At 41.4% G+C, this 15,716-nt stretch overlaps 3 protein-coding genes across 3 annotated transcripts in view; 1 reads left to right on the top strand and 2 right to left on the bottom strand.

The window, feature by feature from the left end:
* Nucleotides 1–5,155: 5,155 nt before the first annotated feature.
* ift22 (intraflagellar transport 22 homolog (Chlamydomonas)) lies at nt 5,156–9,229 on the top strand. The gene is made up of 5 exons (XM_084177900.1): nt 5,156–5,439; nt 5,757–5,839; nt 5,976–6,065; nt 6,287–6,489; nt 8,703–9,229. Exons 1-5 carry the CDS (start codon nt 5,401–5,403, stop codon nt 8,849–8,851), a joined length of 564 nt encoding a protein of 187 aa, XP_084034026.1. The 5' UTR covers nt 5,156–5,400; the 3' UTR covers nt 8,852–9,229.
* A 733-nt stretch (nt 9,230–9,962) lies between these two features.
* atp5l (ATP synthase, H+ transporting, mitochondrial F0 complex, subunit g) lies at nt 9,963–13,327 on the bottom strand. The gene is made up of 3 exons (XM_084177901.1): nt 13,196–13,327; nt 10,476–10,636; nt 9,963–10,163 (listed from the first exon to the last, which is right to left on the bottom strand). The coding sequence occupies exons 1-3, from the start codon at nt 13,245–13,247 to the stop codon at nt 10,065–10,067; spliced, it is 312 nt and encodes a 103-aa protein (XP_084034027.1). The 5' UTR covers nt 13,248–13,327; the 3' UTR covers nt 9,963–10,064.
* A 1,328-nt stretch (nt 13,328–14,655) lies between these two features.
* The window catches only part of nherf4b (NHERF family PDZ scaffold protein 4b), a 32,569-nt gene continuing 31,508 nt past the window's right edge, over nt 14,656–15,716 (bottom strand). Inside the window, exons 10-11 of the mRNA XM_084178844.1 lie at nt 15,334–15,546; nt 14,656–15,234 (exon numbers count right to left, since the gene is read on the bottom strand). Of these exons, the coding sequence (XP_084034970.1) occupies nt 15,199–15,234; nt 15,334–15,546 (249 nt within the window). The 3' untranslated portion in view covers nt 14,656–15,198. The remainder of the gene's footprint in view (nt 15,235–15,333; nt 15,547–15,716) is intronic.

The following is a 15,716-nucleotide window of genomic DNA, read 5'->3' as shown; positions in this document are numbered from 1 at the left end:
CAGGGTGTGCATTTCATTTGTTAACCTAGTATGTGTATTTCTATGTTGGCCTGAGTGGCTCCCAATCAGAGGCAACGAGTGGCAGCTGTCGTTGATTGTCTCTGATTGGGAGCCATATTTAAACTGTCTGTTTCCCATTTGTGTTTGTGGGATCTTGTTTCAAGACTGTTTAAGTTAGACCGTGAACTGTCACGTATCGTTTGTTTGTTGTTTTGATCGTGTCTCTAATTAAAGAGTATGTTTGCCTGCAACGCTGCGCCTTGGTCCTCATCTCTGGTCGACGATCGTGACACCCTGTATTTGCAGAATAAAGCCTGTTATTCTGTGATTTACCCTCCTGTGCCTAACTCCTTCGACATCACCTCATCACAGTGGGTGTGTGTGTGTGTGACTGAATGTTGGACATGTTCACTTAATCAGAGTCACAGTTGTGACAGTGGTATAGCTTTCCTGGGGTACAGGCTTGGTGGGCCCATCATTTGCATTTCCAGCACTGCACCCAGACCTGCACTTGGACTTGGAATTGTTAAAGTGCTCCATACACACAATGCAGACGTTTTCCTCGTTGGAGGAATCTGAATCTTCTGGTTTAATGTGCTTTGTTTTGGCTTTTTTCTTAGGCAGGACAGTTTTTTGTTGTTGTTCAGTGTGGTTTGTCTTGCTTCTTTCCAGCTGTTCTTTTAGGCAGGGCAATTTTTATTTCTGCCTTCTGAGTGCTAGATTTCTATGCTCTTCTTCCAGTGCCTGATTGACGGGGTATCCGTCAAAATCGCAGTTTTGTAATTTTCCTGGGCCCTGCTTTTGGGAAGGGTTGAAACCAGAAGAGTAATCAGGTGTTTCTCAGCCACAGCCTGATACATGTGGGGAGGTGGCTGGAGAGGTGGCCTGGAAGGCAGTTGGAGAGGTGGCCTGGAAGGCAGTTGGAGAGGTGGCCTGGAAGGCAGCTGGAGAGGTGGCCTGTAAGGCAGTTGGAGAGGTGGCCTGGAAGGCTGCTGGAGAGGTGGCCTGTAAGGTAGTTGGAGAGGTGGCCTGTAAGGCAGTTGGAGAGGTGGCCTGGAAGGCTGCTGGAGAGGTGGGCTGGAAGGCAGCTGGAGAGGTAGCCTACGTGGGAAAACAAAAGTTGGAGGATTGAGTTTCCTATTGCATTTATAGCACATGTCATTGACACTAGTGTACCCCTTTCTGCTGATGTGATTGCTCTAACCTATTTAGTGCCATGTTTCGCAACCACTCTATCAGGTGTTTGTACTGTGGTTATTCCTGTCTCGTCAACATTCCATATGTCATTGCCATCAAAGCTGTATTTATTTATCACCTCTCCTAGTTTGTTGAAAAACTCTCCCACATTTGTTTTGTTGAAACTTGTGGCCCGCAACAGACTAGTTGCTTCAGCGCTCCTAATGGAGAGAGTAGGGTGCCACTTTAGGTAAGACGAGAACCAGTCTGCTCCTGCCATAGAGGTCTCATCCCAGGACTGAGGATGCTTGTAACCATATTGTACAGCGAGTTGGTAGGCAAATTTCCTGACCTGTAATAATATAATAAAATATGTTCAATACTTCCCCCAATTAATACTTTACATTAATAATTTACATTAGTACTCCTTCCCTTCACCTTAATTGCCTCCAACATTAACTGCAAACTTTTCCCTGACTTACTCCTCACTAATTCCTATCAAGTGCTTACCTCACAGGGAGACAATCCATAATATAAATCAGCTGCCCTCAAGAGATAATGTGACAGCTTCTCCTCCTGCTCAACAATGAAGACCCTGTTTCCACAACATTAGCCAACATGAGGAAGCTCTCGCGACCACTTCTCCAGTAGCTTCTTTCTCTCTTTGCAGAATCTGTACAGCGTCACATGACATATGCCATACAACTTTGCAAACGATCTGATTGACTTCCCAAGGTGTGCTACATCATCTGACGCTCTTTTCTGTGGAGAGGTACTCCCCTGTCTGTCTTTCTTCTACATGATCTAGGCATGCTGAAAGTAAAACAAAACATGCACGAAAAACATTCAGTTTTACTCGGGGTTAGTTGTAAAATTTTCTCACAAGTTGTTACAACTAACCCCGACCCTTGCAGCCAATAGCTAGCTTCCATTTTAGCTAAATGTTAGAACTTTAGCATTGCTAACTTGTATCAAATATCTCTACAAAGACTGGTTATAAACCTGATATAAGTTTGGTGAATGGAACTACAAAGCAGTTGATGCCATCACAAAAACACATTTGGTCAAAATATTTACTTTCTTACCTCAAAATCAGATTTCTGTCAATAGAATCTGCAGAGTTTATCACAGGGACTTGCTTTTTCACATGAGGGTTCAGGACTAAACTGAGCATGTGCACAGTCAATCACATGATTTCACCTCGCTCCTGATTGGAGGAATTGCAAGTGTTACAACTATCCCGTGTTAAATCCATCCCCGGTCTCCCCTATTCGGACCCCTAGACTTTTTTCCACATATTGTTACGTTAAAGCCTTATTCTAAAATGGATTAAATTGTTTTTTTCCCTCATCAATATACACACAATACCCCATAATGACAAAGCAAAACAGGTTTTTAGAAATTCTTGCAAATGTATTAAAAAAACAAAACTGAAATATCACATTTACATAAGTATTCCTTTACTCAGTACTTTGTTGAAGCACCTTTGGCAGCGATTACAGCCTTGAGACTTCTTGGGTATGATGCTACAAGCTTGGCACACCTGTATTTGGGAAGTTTCTCCCATTCTTCTCTGCAGATCCGCTCAAGCTCTGTCAGGATGAATGGGGAGCGTCGCTGCACAGCTATTTTCAGGTCTCTCCAGAGATGTTCAATCGGGTTCAAGTCCGGGCTCTGGCTGGGCCACTCACAGACATTCAGAGACTTGTCCCGAAGCGTTGTCTTGGCTGTGTGGTTAGGGTCATTGTCCTGTTGGAAGGTGAACTTTTACCCCAGTCTGAGGTCCTGAGCGCTCTGGAGCAGGTTTTCATCAAGGATCTCTCTGTACTTTGCTCCTCGATCCTGACTAGTCTCCCAGTCCCTGCCGCTGAAAAACATCCCCACAGCATGATGCTGCCACCACCATGCTTCACCGTAGGGATGGTGCCAGGTTTCCTCCAGACATGACACTTGGCATTCAGGCCAAAGAGTTCAATCTTGGTTTCATCAGACCAGAGAATCTTGTTTCTCATGGTCTGAGAGTCCTTTAGGTGCCTTTTGGCAAACTCCAAGCGTGCTGTCATGTGTCTTTTACTGAGGAGTGGCTTCCGTCTGGCCACTACCATAAAGGCCTGATTGGTGGAGTGCTGCAGAGATGGCTGTCCTTCTGGAAGGTTCTCCCATCTCCACAGAGGAACTCTAGAGCTCTGTCAGAGTGACCATCGGGTTCTTGTTCATCTCCCTGACCAAGGCCCTTCTCCCCCGATTGCTCAGTTTGGCCGGGTGGCCAGCTCTAGGATGAGTCTTGGTGGTTCCAAACTTCTTCCATTTAAGAATGATGGAGGCCACTGTGTTCTTGGGGACCCTCAATGCTGCAGACATTTTTTGGTACCCTTCCACAGATCTTTGCCTCGACACAATCCTGTCTCAGAGCTCGACGGACAATTCCTTCGACCTCATGGATTGGTTTTTGCTCTGACATGCACTGTCAACTGTGGGACCTTATATAGACAGGTGTGTGCCTTTCCAAATAATGTTCAATCAATTGAATGTAACACAGGTGGACTCTAATAAAGTTGTAGAAACATTTCAAGGATGATCAATGGAAACAGGATGCACCTGAGCTCAATTTTGAGTCTCATAGCAAAGGGTCTGAATACCTATGTAAATAAGGTATTTCTGTTTTTTATTTGTAATTAATTTGCAAGAATTTCTAAAAACCTGTTTTTGCTTTGTCATTATGGGTTATGGTGTGTAGATTGACATCACACAGATCACACAGTCCAGTTCAAAGTGAATAATGGCAGGCCCGTGTGGCAAATGGCAGTCCTGGACAATATATGTTTTTATTTGGTTTTATTTACTGCAGTGTCTATTAATTGTCCAAATGCACAGCCATTTTCCCACTCTATATTGCTATAGAATTTCCACAAATGCCTCGTAAATTCACTCTGGTTATCAACTCCAATTTCAGAGCACTCTTGTCTGAGTGTGCAAGAGCACAGAATAACTTGTGAATTTACAAATGCTCAACACCAGTTGAATATGGCCGGTGTTAGTAAACATCGGCAAAAAATCGTAATTAAATTGTTACCAGCAGCACAGTTACAGTCACCAACGCTCTGGATAACATGAAAAAAACCAAAAACCTAACAAGCTCTGCTAGGGAAGGTGAAATGATCAGACTGAGGTGTTCTCTCATTTGTGTCTGGAAGTAGATAGCAAGCTAGCTAACGTTAGCCAGTTAGCTTGGGTGCTTGACTGCCGTTGTGAGGTCAGAATGCTTGGATCAACCCTACCCCTCTGCCAGAGCATCCAGTGTGTACTATGAACGCTCCAAGAGCGAAACACTCTGAATTTACGAACAGACAATCTGATAACGCTCTGAATTTACGAACGCCCAGAGCGCACTCTGAGTGTACTCTGGTACTCCAGATTGAATTTACAAACACACCCTTAGTATACATAATCCCCAAACATTCTATGAATTCATGACAATATGAAAAAGACCAATTGCTCACTTGTCAGAAAATGTCAAAAATAATAAGAATAATAAAGGGTCATATTATTCCTGGAGGTGTATATGAACAGATTTGAATAAGATTTAATGTTGCTAAAACGCTGTCAGTTCCACTTTAAATCGACATACATGAATGGAACATGACGTGGGGAGTTTAATAGGGTTGAATTATCTTTTCTCTTGTAACATAGTCAAATTCCTTTAACTTCACGTTAAACTGTCAAGAATAATTATTTGATGGAGACGTCGATACAAATTACGTCGATATTCCTTCTTAATTCGCTCGATAACGTTATGGAAAAAGGATTTATTGGATATAGTGGAATCTCCTCTTGCTGCAGAAAAGAAATAGTACAGAAAAAGAAAAGTGCAAATTTACAGGATTTGATGACCGTTTTTGAGTGGTCATTGTTCTTGACATTTCTGCAAGACCTGGCAACCCTGTCTGCCTTGGAAACCATAGAGATGACGAATATGTTTACACACGTCATCACTAGCTAGTTAGCAAGGGATGTTTTACGTTGCATGTGTTAGCTATATATCGTGCTAGAACTAGAAAGTATTGGAATTAGAAGAAAGTTTGCATATTGTTTTAAAAGCTAGCTATCTACCTTTTCTCATTGTTGAGTAGCTTGCATTTAGCAGCTTGGTACTGCTAATTAGCTAACGTTAGCCCGCTAGCAGCTAGCTAATCTGGAGAAGCTATCAACACAAGAGAAGGGGAGATGTTTAAAGCAAAAATACTTTTAATTGGACCAAGTGAGGTAAGACGAAAGAGCTATTTTCTGCAACCTTGGGCTTGTGTGTATATATTTTTGTGGCTGGCTTGAGCTGGCTAGCATTGATTAATTGTTTGGATTCGTTGGTAAGATGTAGCCTGGGTGCGAGTCTGTTTCTGCTTTCTTTGACAACTCCTTATGGAATTGGCATTCCAAACACTCTCTTGACAATTACAGCAATGGAGTTGACAAGAGTACAAACAGATGTGGGACCAGTCTAGGTTAGATGGGTTGTAATACAAGATATTGCTAGCTATCTCTCCAGTGAAAATTGATGAAACAGATCTTCCAATGTGTTTCAGTCTGGAAAAACTGTTCTAGCCAACTTTCTCTCTGACACAGTGGAGACAGTAGGAGGGGAGTACTGTCCTACTCAAGGTGTCAGGTAAATTGAAGACTCATATCTCCCAGTCCCAGCATCAGATTATTTGTCAATCAATCATTCAGCAAAAGCTTGGTAGATGTCTACAACTCCAAATGATGGCTTGTGCACCATTTAACCATTGTTGTGTTGTTCCAAGGATACTGGAGTTCGAATCTCAGAATGAGGGAAGTGGGGACAAATCCTGGACATGTGAGGTGGAACTTTGGGACTGTGCTGGTGATTTCAAGTAAGGACCAATAGGGCTATTTCAAACACTTTTCAAGCCCATTTCACAGTTGAACTGTACATCTAACACAGAAACTCGCTCACAGAATTAGTCAAATAACCGGTTCAGTAGTGTAATTTATTAATCTGGCCATCATCATTCACAGCAAAACAAGAGTACTGCATTGCAGTTATGTCAATCGAATCAAAGCTACCATTCTACCAACTACTCTTCTGATGCAGGTTTGAGTCATGCTGGCCAGCGTTGATGAAAGACTCCAACGGTGTGGTGATAGTGTTCAACCCAGACATGCCACGCCACCTAACGGAAGTAGAGACATGGTACTCCATGTTCATCTCCTCACAGGGGCTGCAGGACAGCCAGTGTCTGCTGATGGCCCACCACAAGCCTGGCAGTGGAGTAGATAACGGACGACCCAACCTAGGTAGGACTAATTATCAACAAGCTTGTTACATTATGTATCTTTTTTTCTAGTGCACTGTGTAGGAGCGTCTTTCCTTTGAATGACATATATTTCCAATGCCCCTGCTGCTAAAGGAACCTTGTTCGAGTACAGTCGTGGTCAAAAGTTGAGAATGACACAAGTATTGGTCTTCAAAGTTTGCTGCTTCAGTGTTTTTAGATATTTTTGTCAGATGTTACTATGGTATACTGAAGTATAATTACAAGCATTCCATAAGGGTTAAAGGCTTTTATTGACAAATACATTAAGTTTATGCAGAGTCAATATTTGCAGTGTTGACTCTTCTTTTTCAAGACCTCTACAATTCGCCCTGGCATGCTGTCAATTAACTTCTGGGCCACATCCTGACTGATGGCAGCCCATTCTTGCATAATCAATGCTTGGAGTTTGTGGGTTTTTGTTTGTCCACCTGCCTCTTGAGGATTGACCACAAGTTCTCAATGGGATTAAGGTCTGGGGAGTTTCCTGGCCATGGACCCAACATTTCGATGTTTTTTGTTCCCCAAGCCACTTAGTTTTCACTTTTGCCTTATGGCAAGGTGCTCCATCATGCTAGAAAATGCATTGTTTGTCACCAAACTGTTCTTGGATGGTTGGGAGAAGTTGCTCTCAGAGGATGTCTTGGTACCATTCTTTATTTATGGCTGTGTTCTTAGGCAAAATTGTGAGTGAGCCCACTCCCTTGGCTGAGAAGCAACCCCACACATGAATGGTCTCAGGATGCTTTACTGTTGGCATGACACAGGACTGATGGTAGCGCTTACCTTGTCTTCTCCGGACAAGCTTTTTTCCGGATGCCCCAAACAATCGGAAAGGGGATTCATCAGAGAAAATGACTTTCCCCAGTCCTCAGCAGTCCAATCCCTGTACCTTTTGCACAATATCAATCTGTCCCTGATGTTTTTCCTGGAGAGAAGTGGCTTCCTCGCTGACCTTCTTGACACCAGGCCATCCTCCAAAAGTCTTCGCCTCACTGTGCTTGCAGATGCACTCACACCTGCCTGCTGCCATTCCTGAGCAAGCTCCGCAGTGGTGGTGCCCCGATCCCGCAGCTGAATCAACTTTAGGAGACGGTCCTGGCGCTTGCTGGACTTTCTTGTGCGCCCTGAAGCCTTCTTCACAACAATTGAACCTCTCTCCTTGAAGTTCTTGATGATCTGATAAATGGTTGATTTAGGTGCAATCTTACTAGCAGCAATATCCTTGCGTGTGAAGCCCTTTTTGTGCAAAGCAATGATGACGGCACATGTTTCCTTGCAGGTAACCATGGTTAACAGAGGAAGAACAATGATTTCAAGCACCACCCTCCTTTTAAAGCTTCCAGTCTGTTATTTCTAACTCAGTCAGCATGACAGAGTGATCTCCAGCCTTGTCCTCGTCAACACTCTCACCTGTGTTAACGAGAGAATCACTGACATGATGTCAGCTGGTCCTTTTGTGGCAGGGCTGAAATGCAGTGGAAATGTTTTTTTGGGGATCAAGTTCATTTTCATGGCAAAGAGGGACTTTGCAGTTAATTGCAATTCATCTGATCACTCTTCATAACATTCTGGAGTATATGCAAATTGCCATCATAAAAACTGAGGCAGCAGACTTGGTGAAAATGTACGTGTCATTCTCAAAACTTGACCACGACTGTACATGCCATTTGTCATCATGCCACTTAAGGACCAATGTAGCAGTTCTCAATATCAAATCATTTCTGGATAACAATTAAGTACCTTACTGTTGTTTTTTTCCAAATAAAATGGTCATAAATAGCTTCTTAGCAAATAGCAATTTCTCGAGCAAGATTTTAGCTAGGACTGTCTGAGTGAGGGACCTAATTGGATGAGCCTAATGGGAGGTATATAAAACCTGAAAACTAGCTGTTATTGGTCTATTAACTTATACCACCTAGTGATGTCACCAGGAAGGCCAAAACTCCATCCCACCAAAACAGGCGGAAATTTCAGGCAGTCTTTTAAAACAGCCCTTAAACTAAAACGACAATGTCATTTTCACAGTATATTATTGCAACCTGTGTAGAAAAATATATAAAACACAGGAAATCACATTTGACTGTACTGGGCTTTTAAAGCCAGGACATACACCACTGCTTTTCAATTCATACCAATAATGAGGACACAATTGTCAGTTGGATTTCTTTCACATGTTTTTGTGTGTGTGTGTAGCTTCGCATTTGAACAGGTTACCATTGAGTCACTCTAACCTGGAGGAAGATCCTGAGGGTGTGCGCCAGGGGTTCCGCAGGTACTTGGAGAACATTGTGCAAACACTGTCAGAGAGCCGGGAGCGAGAGGAGATGTCTATCATTACTTAATATCGTCCCAAACCCAAGCTTCATCTATCGAAGGTTGGATTTAGACTCCACTTGACACTTTCTGTAGTCAAAGGCTCTGCAAACGCTTTGTGACTTCACCACGCACAGGAATGTCTAACTTTAACCAATCAGCATACAGCTGCATTTGTGCTTTTACTAAACATAATTCTACCCCCTTTCCAGAGTTGAGGTGGCAAAAGTAACCAGAAATTAAATCTTTGTCAACCTTCAACTGCACTTGGATTTTGTGTGTGTATACAAATTGTTGAAATGTCTACTTTTATAAATACACTGAACAAAAATAAACGCAACATGTAAAGTGTTGGTCCCATGTTTCATGAGATGAAATAAAATATCCCAGAAATGTTCCATACGCACAAAAAGCTTATTGCGCTCATTTTGTTTCCCTGTTAGTGAGCATTTCTCCTTTGCCAAGAAAATCCATCCACCTGACAGGTGTGGCATATCAAGAAGCTGATTAAACAGCATGCTCATGACACACGTGCACCTTGTGCTGGGGACAAAAGGCCACTCAAATGTGCAGTTGTCAAGTTGAGGGAGCATGCTGACTGCAGGAATGTCCACCAGAGCTGTTGCCAGAGAATTTAATGTTCATTTCTCTACCATAAGCCATAAGTTGGAGGCAACGTCGTTTTAGAGAATTTGGCAGTCCGTCCAACCGCAGACCACGTGTACGGTTGAGCGATTTTCTGATGTCAACTTTGTAAACAGTGCCCCTGGGGGTGGGGTTATGGTATGGGCAGGCATAAGTTACGGACAACAAACACAATTGCATTTTATCGATTGGCAATTTGAATACACAAACCTACCGTGACAAGATCGTGAGGCCCATTTTAAGGTATCGGTGACCAACAGATGCATACCTGTATTCCCAGTCATGTGAAATCCATAGATTAGGGCCTAATGAATTTATTTCAATTGACTGATTAACTCAGTAAAATCTTAAAATTGTTGCGTTTCTATTTTTGTTCAGTATATGTTCCACTAAAACGTCTCAGAAGAAAGTTGGCAACTTCAATATTTTTGATAGCAGTCCTGTAGTGTCAAACAAAATATGATAGAGTTGTAAATGTTCCACGTTACACAGTGCTAAAGTTCTTTAAACAATATACATTTATTAATTGGATCTCCACAGTTTGGAGGTGGAAGTTAAGAGCATATAACACTCAGCAGAGCAACAAGACAGTCAGATTTAAACGGCGTATCCAACAATGCCTCCTTTCCCGATGCACTCTCCAATGTAGAACCACATCAACACTTCAGTGCACACCAATCCATTTCTGAATGCATCCTGTAACAAAAGCATATTGAGATTAATGCCACACAAATACCAGCAAGTCACACCTTAAAACAACATGTGAATATATTCAGGGGACAAGAGACAATTCCATATTTCCCAAATGGTTAGGGTGTAGGCCTAATGTTTACTCTAGTGGATTGTGGCTTACGTCAATCTTAAGCACTTATTTTTGTTTATGAAGGGACTACTTGTTAGATTTTGGATAGGTCACAACACCCACAGTCAGAGTCCAATGGGCAAAATAAAGAATTAGCTAGCTACTTATACAGTAATTCACACTCAAGCAATCTTCTCAGTTTTCACCTTCACTGTGGTCTGTCCAAGGCGTCCACTGTTGACACCGGTGAGGATGTTTTTGATGCCAACAATGGCCTGGGGAATCTCGGCAGGGGAAGGGGGCACAAGCTCGACTTTAGCATAGTGCCAGAAGGTCGCTAGACGGGGCTTGGTGTAGGTGGCAGCGGCTGAAAAAACAATGTACATGTCATGAAATGTGTCCTCTGCTGCACGCTGCTGGGTCAAGCTAGACAAGAAACATAGCTAGCCAGCATAAAAATGAGTTTACAGGCGAGATACAATTAATTGGTATATACAGCCTGAAGCAAATACCTGCAACATCGTGTAAATATTCCCTACAAGCCAGAATGTTTAATAAAATTACATTTAAACTTTACAGTTTGTCTTTTGTCCTTCAGCTGCTTGAAATTTGAGACAAAATATCCACAGGAAAGTATCGTTTAACCAACTTTTTAGAGAGCCGGTATATGATTCGGTTCTACATGTGTCGGCACCGAAGTAAAGTACGTTTTATTGGATATGAGGTTCTTGTCAATAGTTATTGAACCAAGTATGCTATGACAATGAAAATGGTATATTCTGAATTAGAGGAGCGTGGAGAACGATCACCTTTTTAAAAACATTTTTGATTTCTTTGAGGATTGATAGCCATTGACAAATATAAAACTAACTATGCCTCAGTGCCAAACCGAACCATATTTCGACCTGTTGAAGGACAAACCGCACAGACAACCTGGCTTGTAAAGAGAAATAAAATAAAACACACACTAATATATATATATATATATATATATACATACATACATACATACACGCACATAGTCAATTTTGGACAGGCCTACTCATTCCAGGGTTTTTCTTTATTTTTACTATTTTCTACATTGTAGAATAATAGTTTAGACATCAAAACCATGAAATAACACATATGGAATCATGTGGTAACCAAAAAAAAGTGTTAAATCAAATATTTTTTGAGATTCTTCAAAGTAGCCACCCTTTGCCTTGATGACAGCTTTGCACACTCTTGGCATTCTCTCTACCAGCTTCATGAGGTAGTCACCTGGAATGCATTTCAATTAACAGGTGTGCCTTGTTTAAAAGTTAATTTGTGGAATTTTCTTAAAGCGTTTGAGCCAATCAGTGTTGTGACAAGGTAGGGGGGGGGGGTATACAGAAGATAGCCCTATTTGGTAAAAGACCAAGTCCATATTATGGCAAGAACAGCTCAAATAAGCAAAGAGAAATGACAGTCAGTCCATCATTACTTTAAGACGAAGGTCAGTCAATCTGGAAAATGTCAAGAACTTTGCAGTCGCAAAATCCATCAAGCGCTATGATGAAACTGGCTCTGATGAGGACCGCCACAGGAAAGGAAGACCCAGAGTTACCTCTGCTGCAGAGGATAAGTTCATTACAGTTCACTGCACCTCAGATTGCAGCCCAAATCAATGCTTCACAGAGTTCAAGTAACAGACACCAACATCAACTGTTCAGAGGACACTGTGTGAATCAAGCCTTCATCTGGTTTGGGCTTAGTGGGACTATCATTTGTTTTGCAACAGGACAATGACCCAACACACCTCTAGGGCTATTTTACCAAGAAGGAGAGTGATGGAGTGCTGCATCAGATGACCTGGCCTCCACAATCCCCCGATCTCAACCCAATTGAGACGGTTTGGGATGAGTCAGGCGGCAGAGTTAAGGAAAAGCAGCCAACAAGTGCTCAGCATGTGGGAACTCATTCAAGACTGTTTGGAAAAGCATTCCAGGTGAAGCTGGTTGAGAGAATGCCAAGAGTGTGCAAAGCTGTCATCAAGGCAAAGGGTGGCTATTTGAAGAATCTCAAATATATTTTCATTTGCTTAACACTTTTGGTTACTACATGATTCCATGTGTTATTTCATAGTTTTGATGTGTTCACTATTATTCTACAACGTAAAAATAAAAATAAAAAAAAGAGTTAAAATTAAGAAAAACCCTTGAATGAGCAGGTGTCCAAACTTTTGACTGGTACTATATATCTATCTATCTATCTGCCATCCAGTGAAATGTGTTGTTTTACAGGGTCAGCCCATAGTAGTATGGCGCCCCTGGAGCACATTAGGGTTAAGTGCCTTACTCAAGGGCATAACAGATTTTTCACTTTGTTGTTAGGGTGTTCGAACCAGCGACCTTTCGGATACTGGCCCAACACTAACCGCTTGGCTACCTGCCGTCCATTTACACGAATTTTGTACGTATTTGCGTCAGGCTGTATATAACAATTAATTGTGTATTACAGCCGGATTAAATCAGACTACAGGTGAGAGCTAGGTCAGGTGACTCAGATTGTCAAAAACAACTGAGGTTGACATTTAGCTAACTGCCTACATCAAATATTAATCTGTGACTACATCATTAGGTAGTTACCGTTAGCCAGTTAGCTAACAGGTTAATTTAGTAACGTTAGTTACTAACTACAGTACTAAAATGAGTAACGTCATATAGCTAGCTAGCTAACGTTCATCTGGAGAGACGTTTTAATTCGAGATTAAGGGGTGACGGTTTGTTCGTTGTCAATCGTTAGTTAGCTATCAAATTTGAGTAGTTAGCTGCAGCCGGAAGGATATGTAGTTAGCATAGCCAGCTAAACCAGGCACGCTTGACTATCAGCCGGACTGCAATAACATGCATGTTTTAATAGCGTCAACGTTTAGCTAATGTCCAAACAAAATAATTAGACTTACCTCCGATCAAAGTAGGTACTTTGGCCACCAGTTTCTGGACTGCCTGTGCCATGATGCTTTATTTTTGAGTAATTGTTATGACTTCTCTAACCGGCTTGTCCGCTGCAACTGCGAATGTCACCTTTAGCTGGAAGGACCCTTCAAGTGGGGCTGCCTTATGAATTGCCTGAACAGAAATAGCTGCAGCGCTGCCTCATGTAACGCATGGACACTGAATTGATGTAAACTAGTGTGTGCTTCTTATTCTTTCCCCCCACCTAATCTTTCTCTTACTCAAAGGTGAAAAATCAGTTTTTCATGGCAACAACAGACTGTAACAAATTGAACCCAGTGTGAGTAAATCTCCACACTTTCCTTCCACTATATCTGATCTGAAAAAGCACTGGATAGGTACACACATATCCCTATAGCAGACTTCTGCCATATTGCTTTCACCGATGTTATTTGTTATATCAGAGCAGATGGGGGAAAGGATGCACTCAGGGCTTGGGGATCTATAATATTAATCAATTGTGAGGCATATTGGCCTTATAACATATTATTTGTAAGTCTGAATGTAAAAAATGCTAAGCTTATTGTTTCTTTGTTGCATTTATATACAGGCCTATGTATACCCTTTGACTTATTCCTCATTTTGTTGTTACAGACTGCATTCAAAATTAATTAAATAAATAGAAAATCTCACGCATCTACACACAATACCCCTAAATTACAAAGTGAAAGCATGTTTTTAGAAATGTTTGCACATTTATTGAAAATGAAATACAGAAATATGTAATTTACATAAGTATTCACACCCCTGTGTCAATACTTGTTAGAATCACCTTTGGCAGCGATTACAGCTGTGAGTCTTTCTGAGTAAGTCTCTTAGAGCTTTGCACACCTGGAATGTACAATATTTGCCATTATTCTTTTCAAAATTCTTCAAGCTCTGTCAAATGTGTTGGTGATCATTGCTAGATAACCATTTTCAAGTCTTGCCATAGATTTTCAAGCAGATTTAAGTCAAAACTGTAACTCTGGTGGAAAGCAGACTGAACCAGGTTTTCCTCTAGGATTTTGCCTGTGCTTAGCTCCATTCTGTTAATTTTTTATCCCCAGTCCTTAACGATTACAAGCATACTCATAACATGATGCAGCTACCACTATGCTTGAAAATATGAAGAGTGGTACTCAGTAATGTGTTGTATTGGATTTGCCCCAAACATAACACTTTGTATTCAGGCGAAAACATGAATTGCTTTGCCACATTTTTTGCTGTATTACTTAAGTGCCTTGTTGCAAACAGGATGCATGTTTTAGGAATAGTTTTATTCTGTAAATCCATTTTAAATTCATGCTGTAACACAACAAAATGTGGAAAAAGTCAAGGGGTGTGAATACTTTCTGAAGGCACTGTATTATGCCTATTTCCATTCTTGGTGAGAAAGACAAATAATAGAGGGAGATAAAACTTCCAATTCTGCAGTCATTATTCATTTGCTGTTTCAGGTAGCATCATATAGAATATTCATGTTCAATGTTGTAAAATACATAAGTTCCAAGTTCAGGCCAAATTACATCAACATATTCAAGTTTAAATACATGAATCAAACAACAATAATCTAATAGGATAACAACCTACAGTCGATCTTCATGGATAGAGGTTACAATACTGATATCTACCACTTTATTTAGGTATTTTCTTCGTCTTGATCCATAGCACAGCAGATTGTGTGGTTCAAGTTGAGACCAAGATCTCTTCTGTCTTTTGGGGTTGGTTTCTGGCAGCTGTGGTTGTGCTCTTCATCGGGGTCATCATCTGGACCCTCTAAAGACATGCCTCCTCACAGAAATAGTTTTTGTATCATCTCCCTCAGATTGAGTTTGAATCATATTTAGACCACTTCTATTACCTACAGGGGTTAACACTTTCTTTACCCTTTAGTGGCAATGATGCTGGATGAGTATGGGTCCTAGTATACGCTCTCAGATATACAGGTGCTTGGGTCATTTTCGGTCACTCACAGGGCAGATTTCACATCAGTTTCCTCCTCCATCTGTAGAGGTAAATAACAAGATCAATTAGATGTGATAATTTATTAAAGATAATAAATACATAGGCTACAGTACAATCTCCTAAGGACATGTTCTCTCACCGTAGCCTCTACAGTAGCGAAGGGGCTCTGGCTCTGTTCGAGCTTGTTGTACCCACTCTTCTCCACAACCAGAAGAGAGAGATAATGTCCTCCCTCCTGAACCAGAACCATCACATCCTCCAGACAATTCTCCTCCATGTTCTGTCCGTTCACCTCCATCACCACGTCCCCTACCTGTAGTCCTGCTCTACTCCCAGAGCCCCCCAGTGCCACCTAGAGGACCCCAAAAAATCGACATAATTTCCGTATTAGAAGGCCATCAACTGTCTAATTTCACCTCTTTAAAGGCCCAGTGCAGTCAAAATTGTAATTTTCCTGTGTTTTATATATATTTCCACACTATGAGGTTGGAATAATACTGGGAAATTATGAAAATGATGATA

The sequence above is a fragment of the Coregonus lavaretus genome, assembly GCF_964263955.1.
Source record: "Coregonus lavaretus genome assembly, chromosome: 15".
Classification (NCBI taxonomy): Eukaryota; Metazoa; Chordata; class Actinopteri; order Salmoniformes; family Salmonidae; genus Coregonus; species Coregonus lavaretus.
Note: the sequence above shows the minus strand (reverse complement) of the source record. Positions and strands in the feature narration are given on the sequence as shown.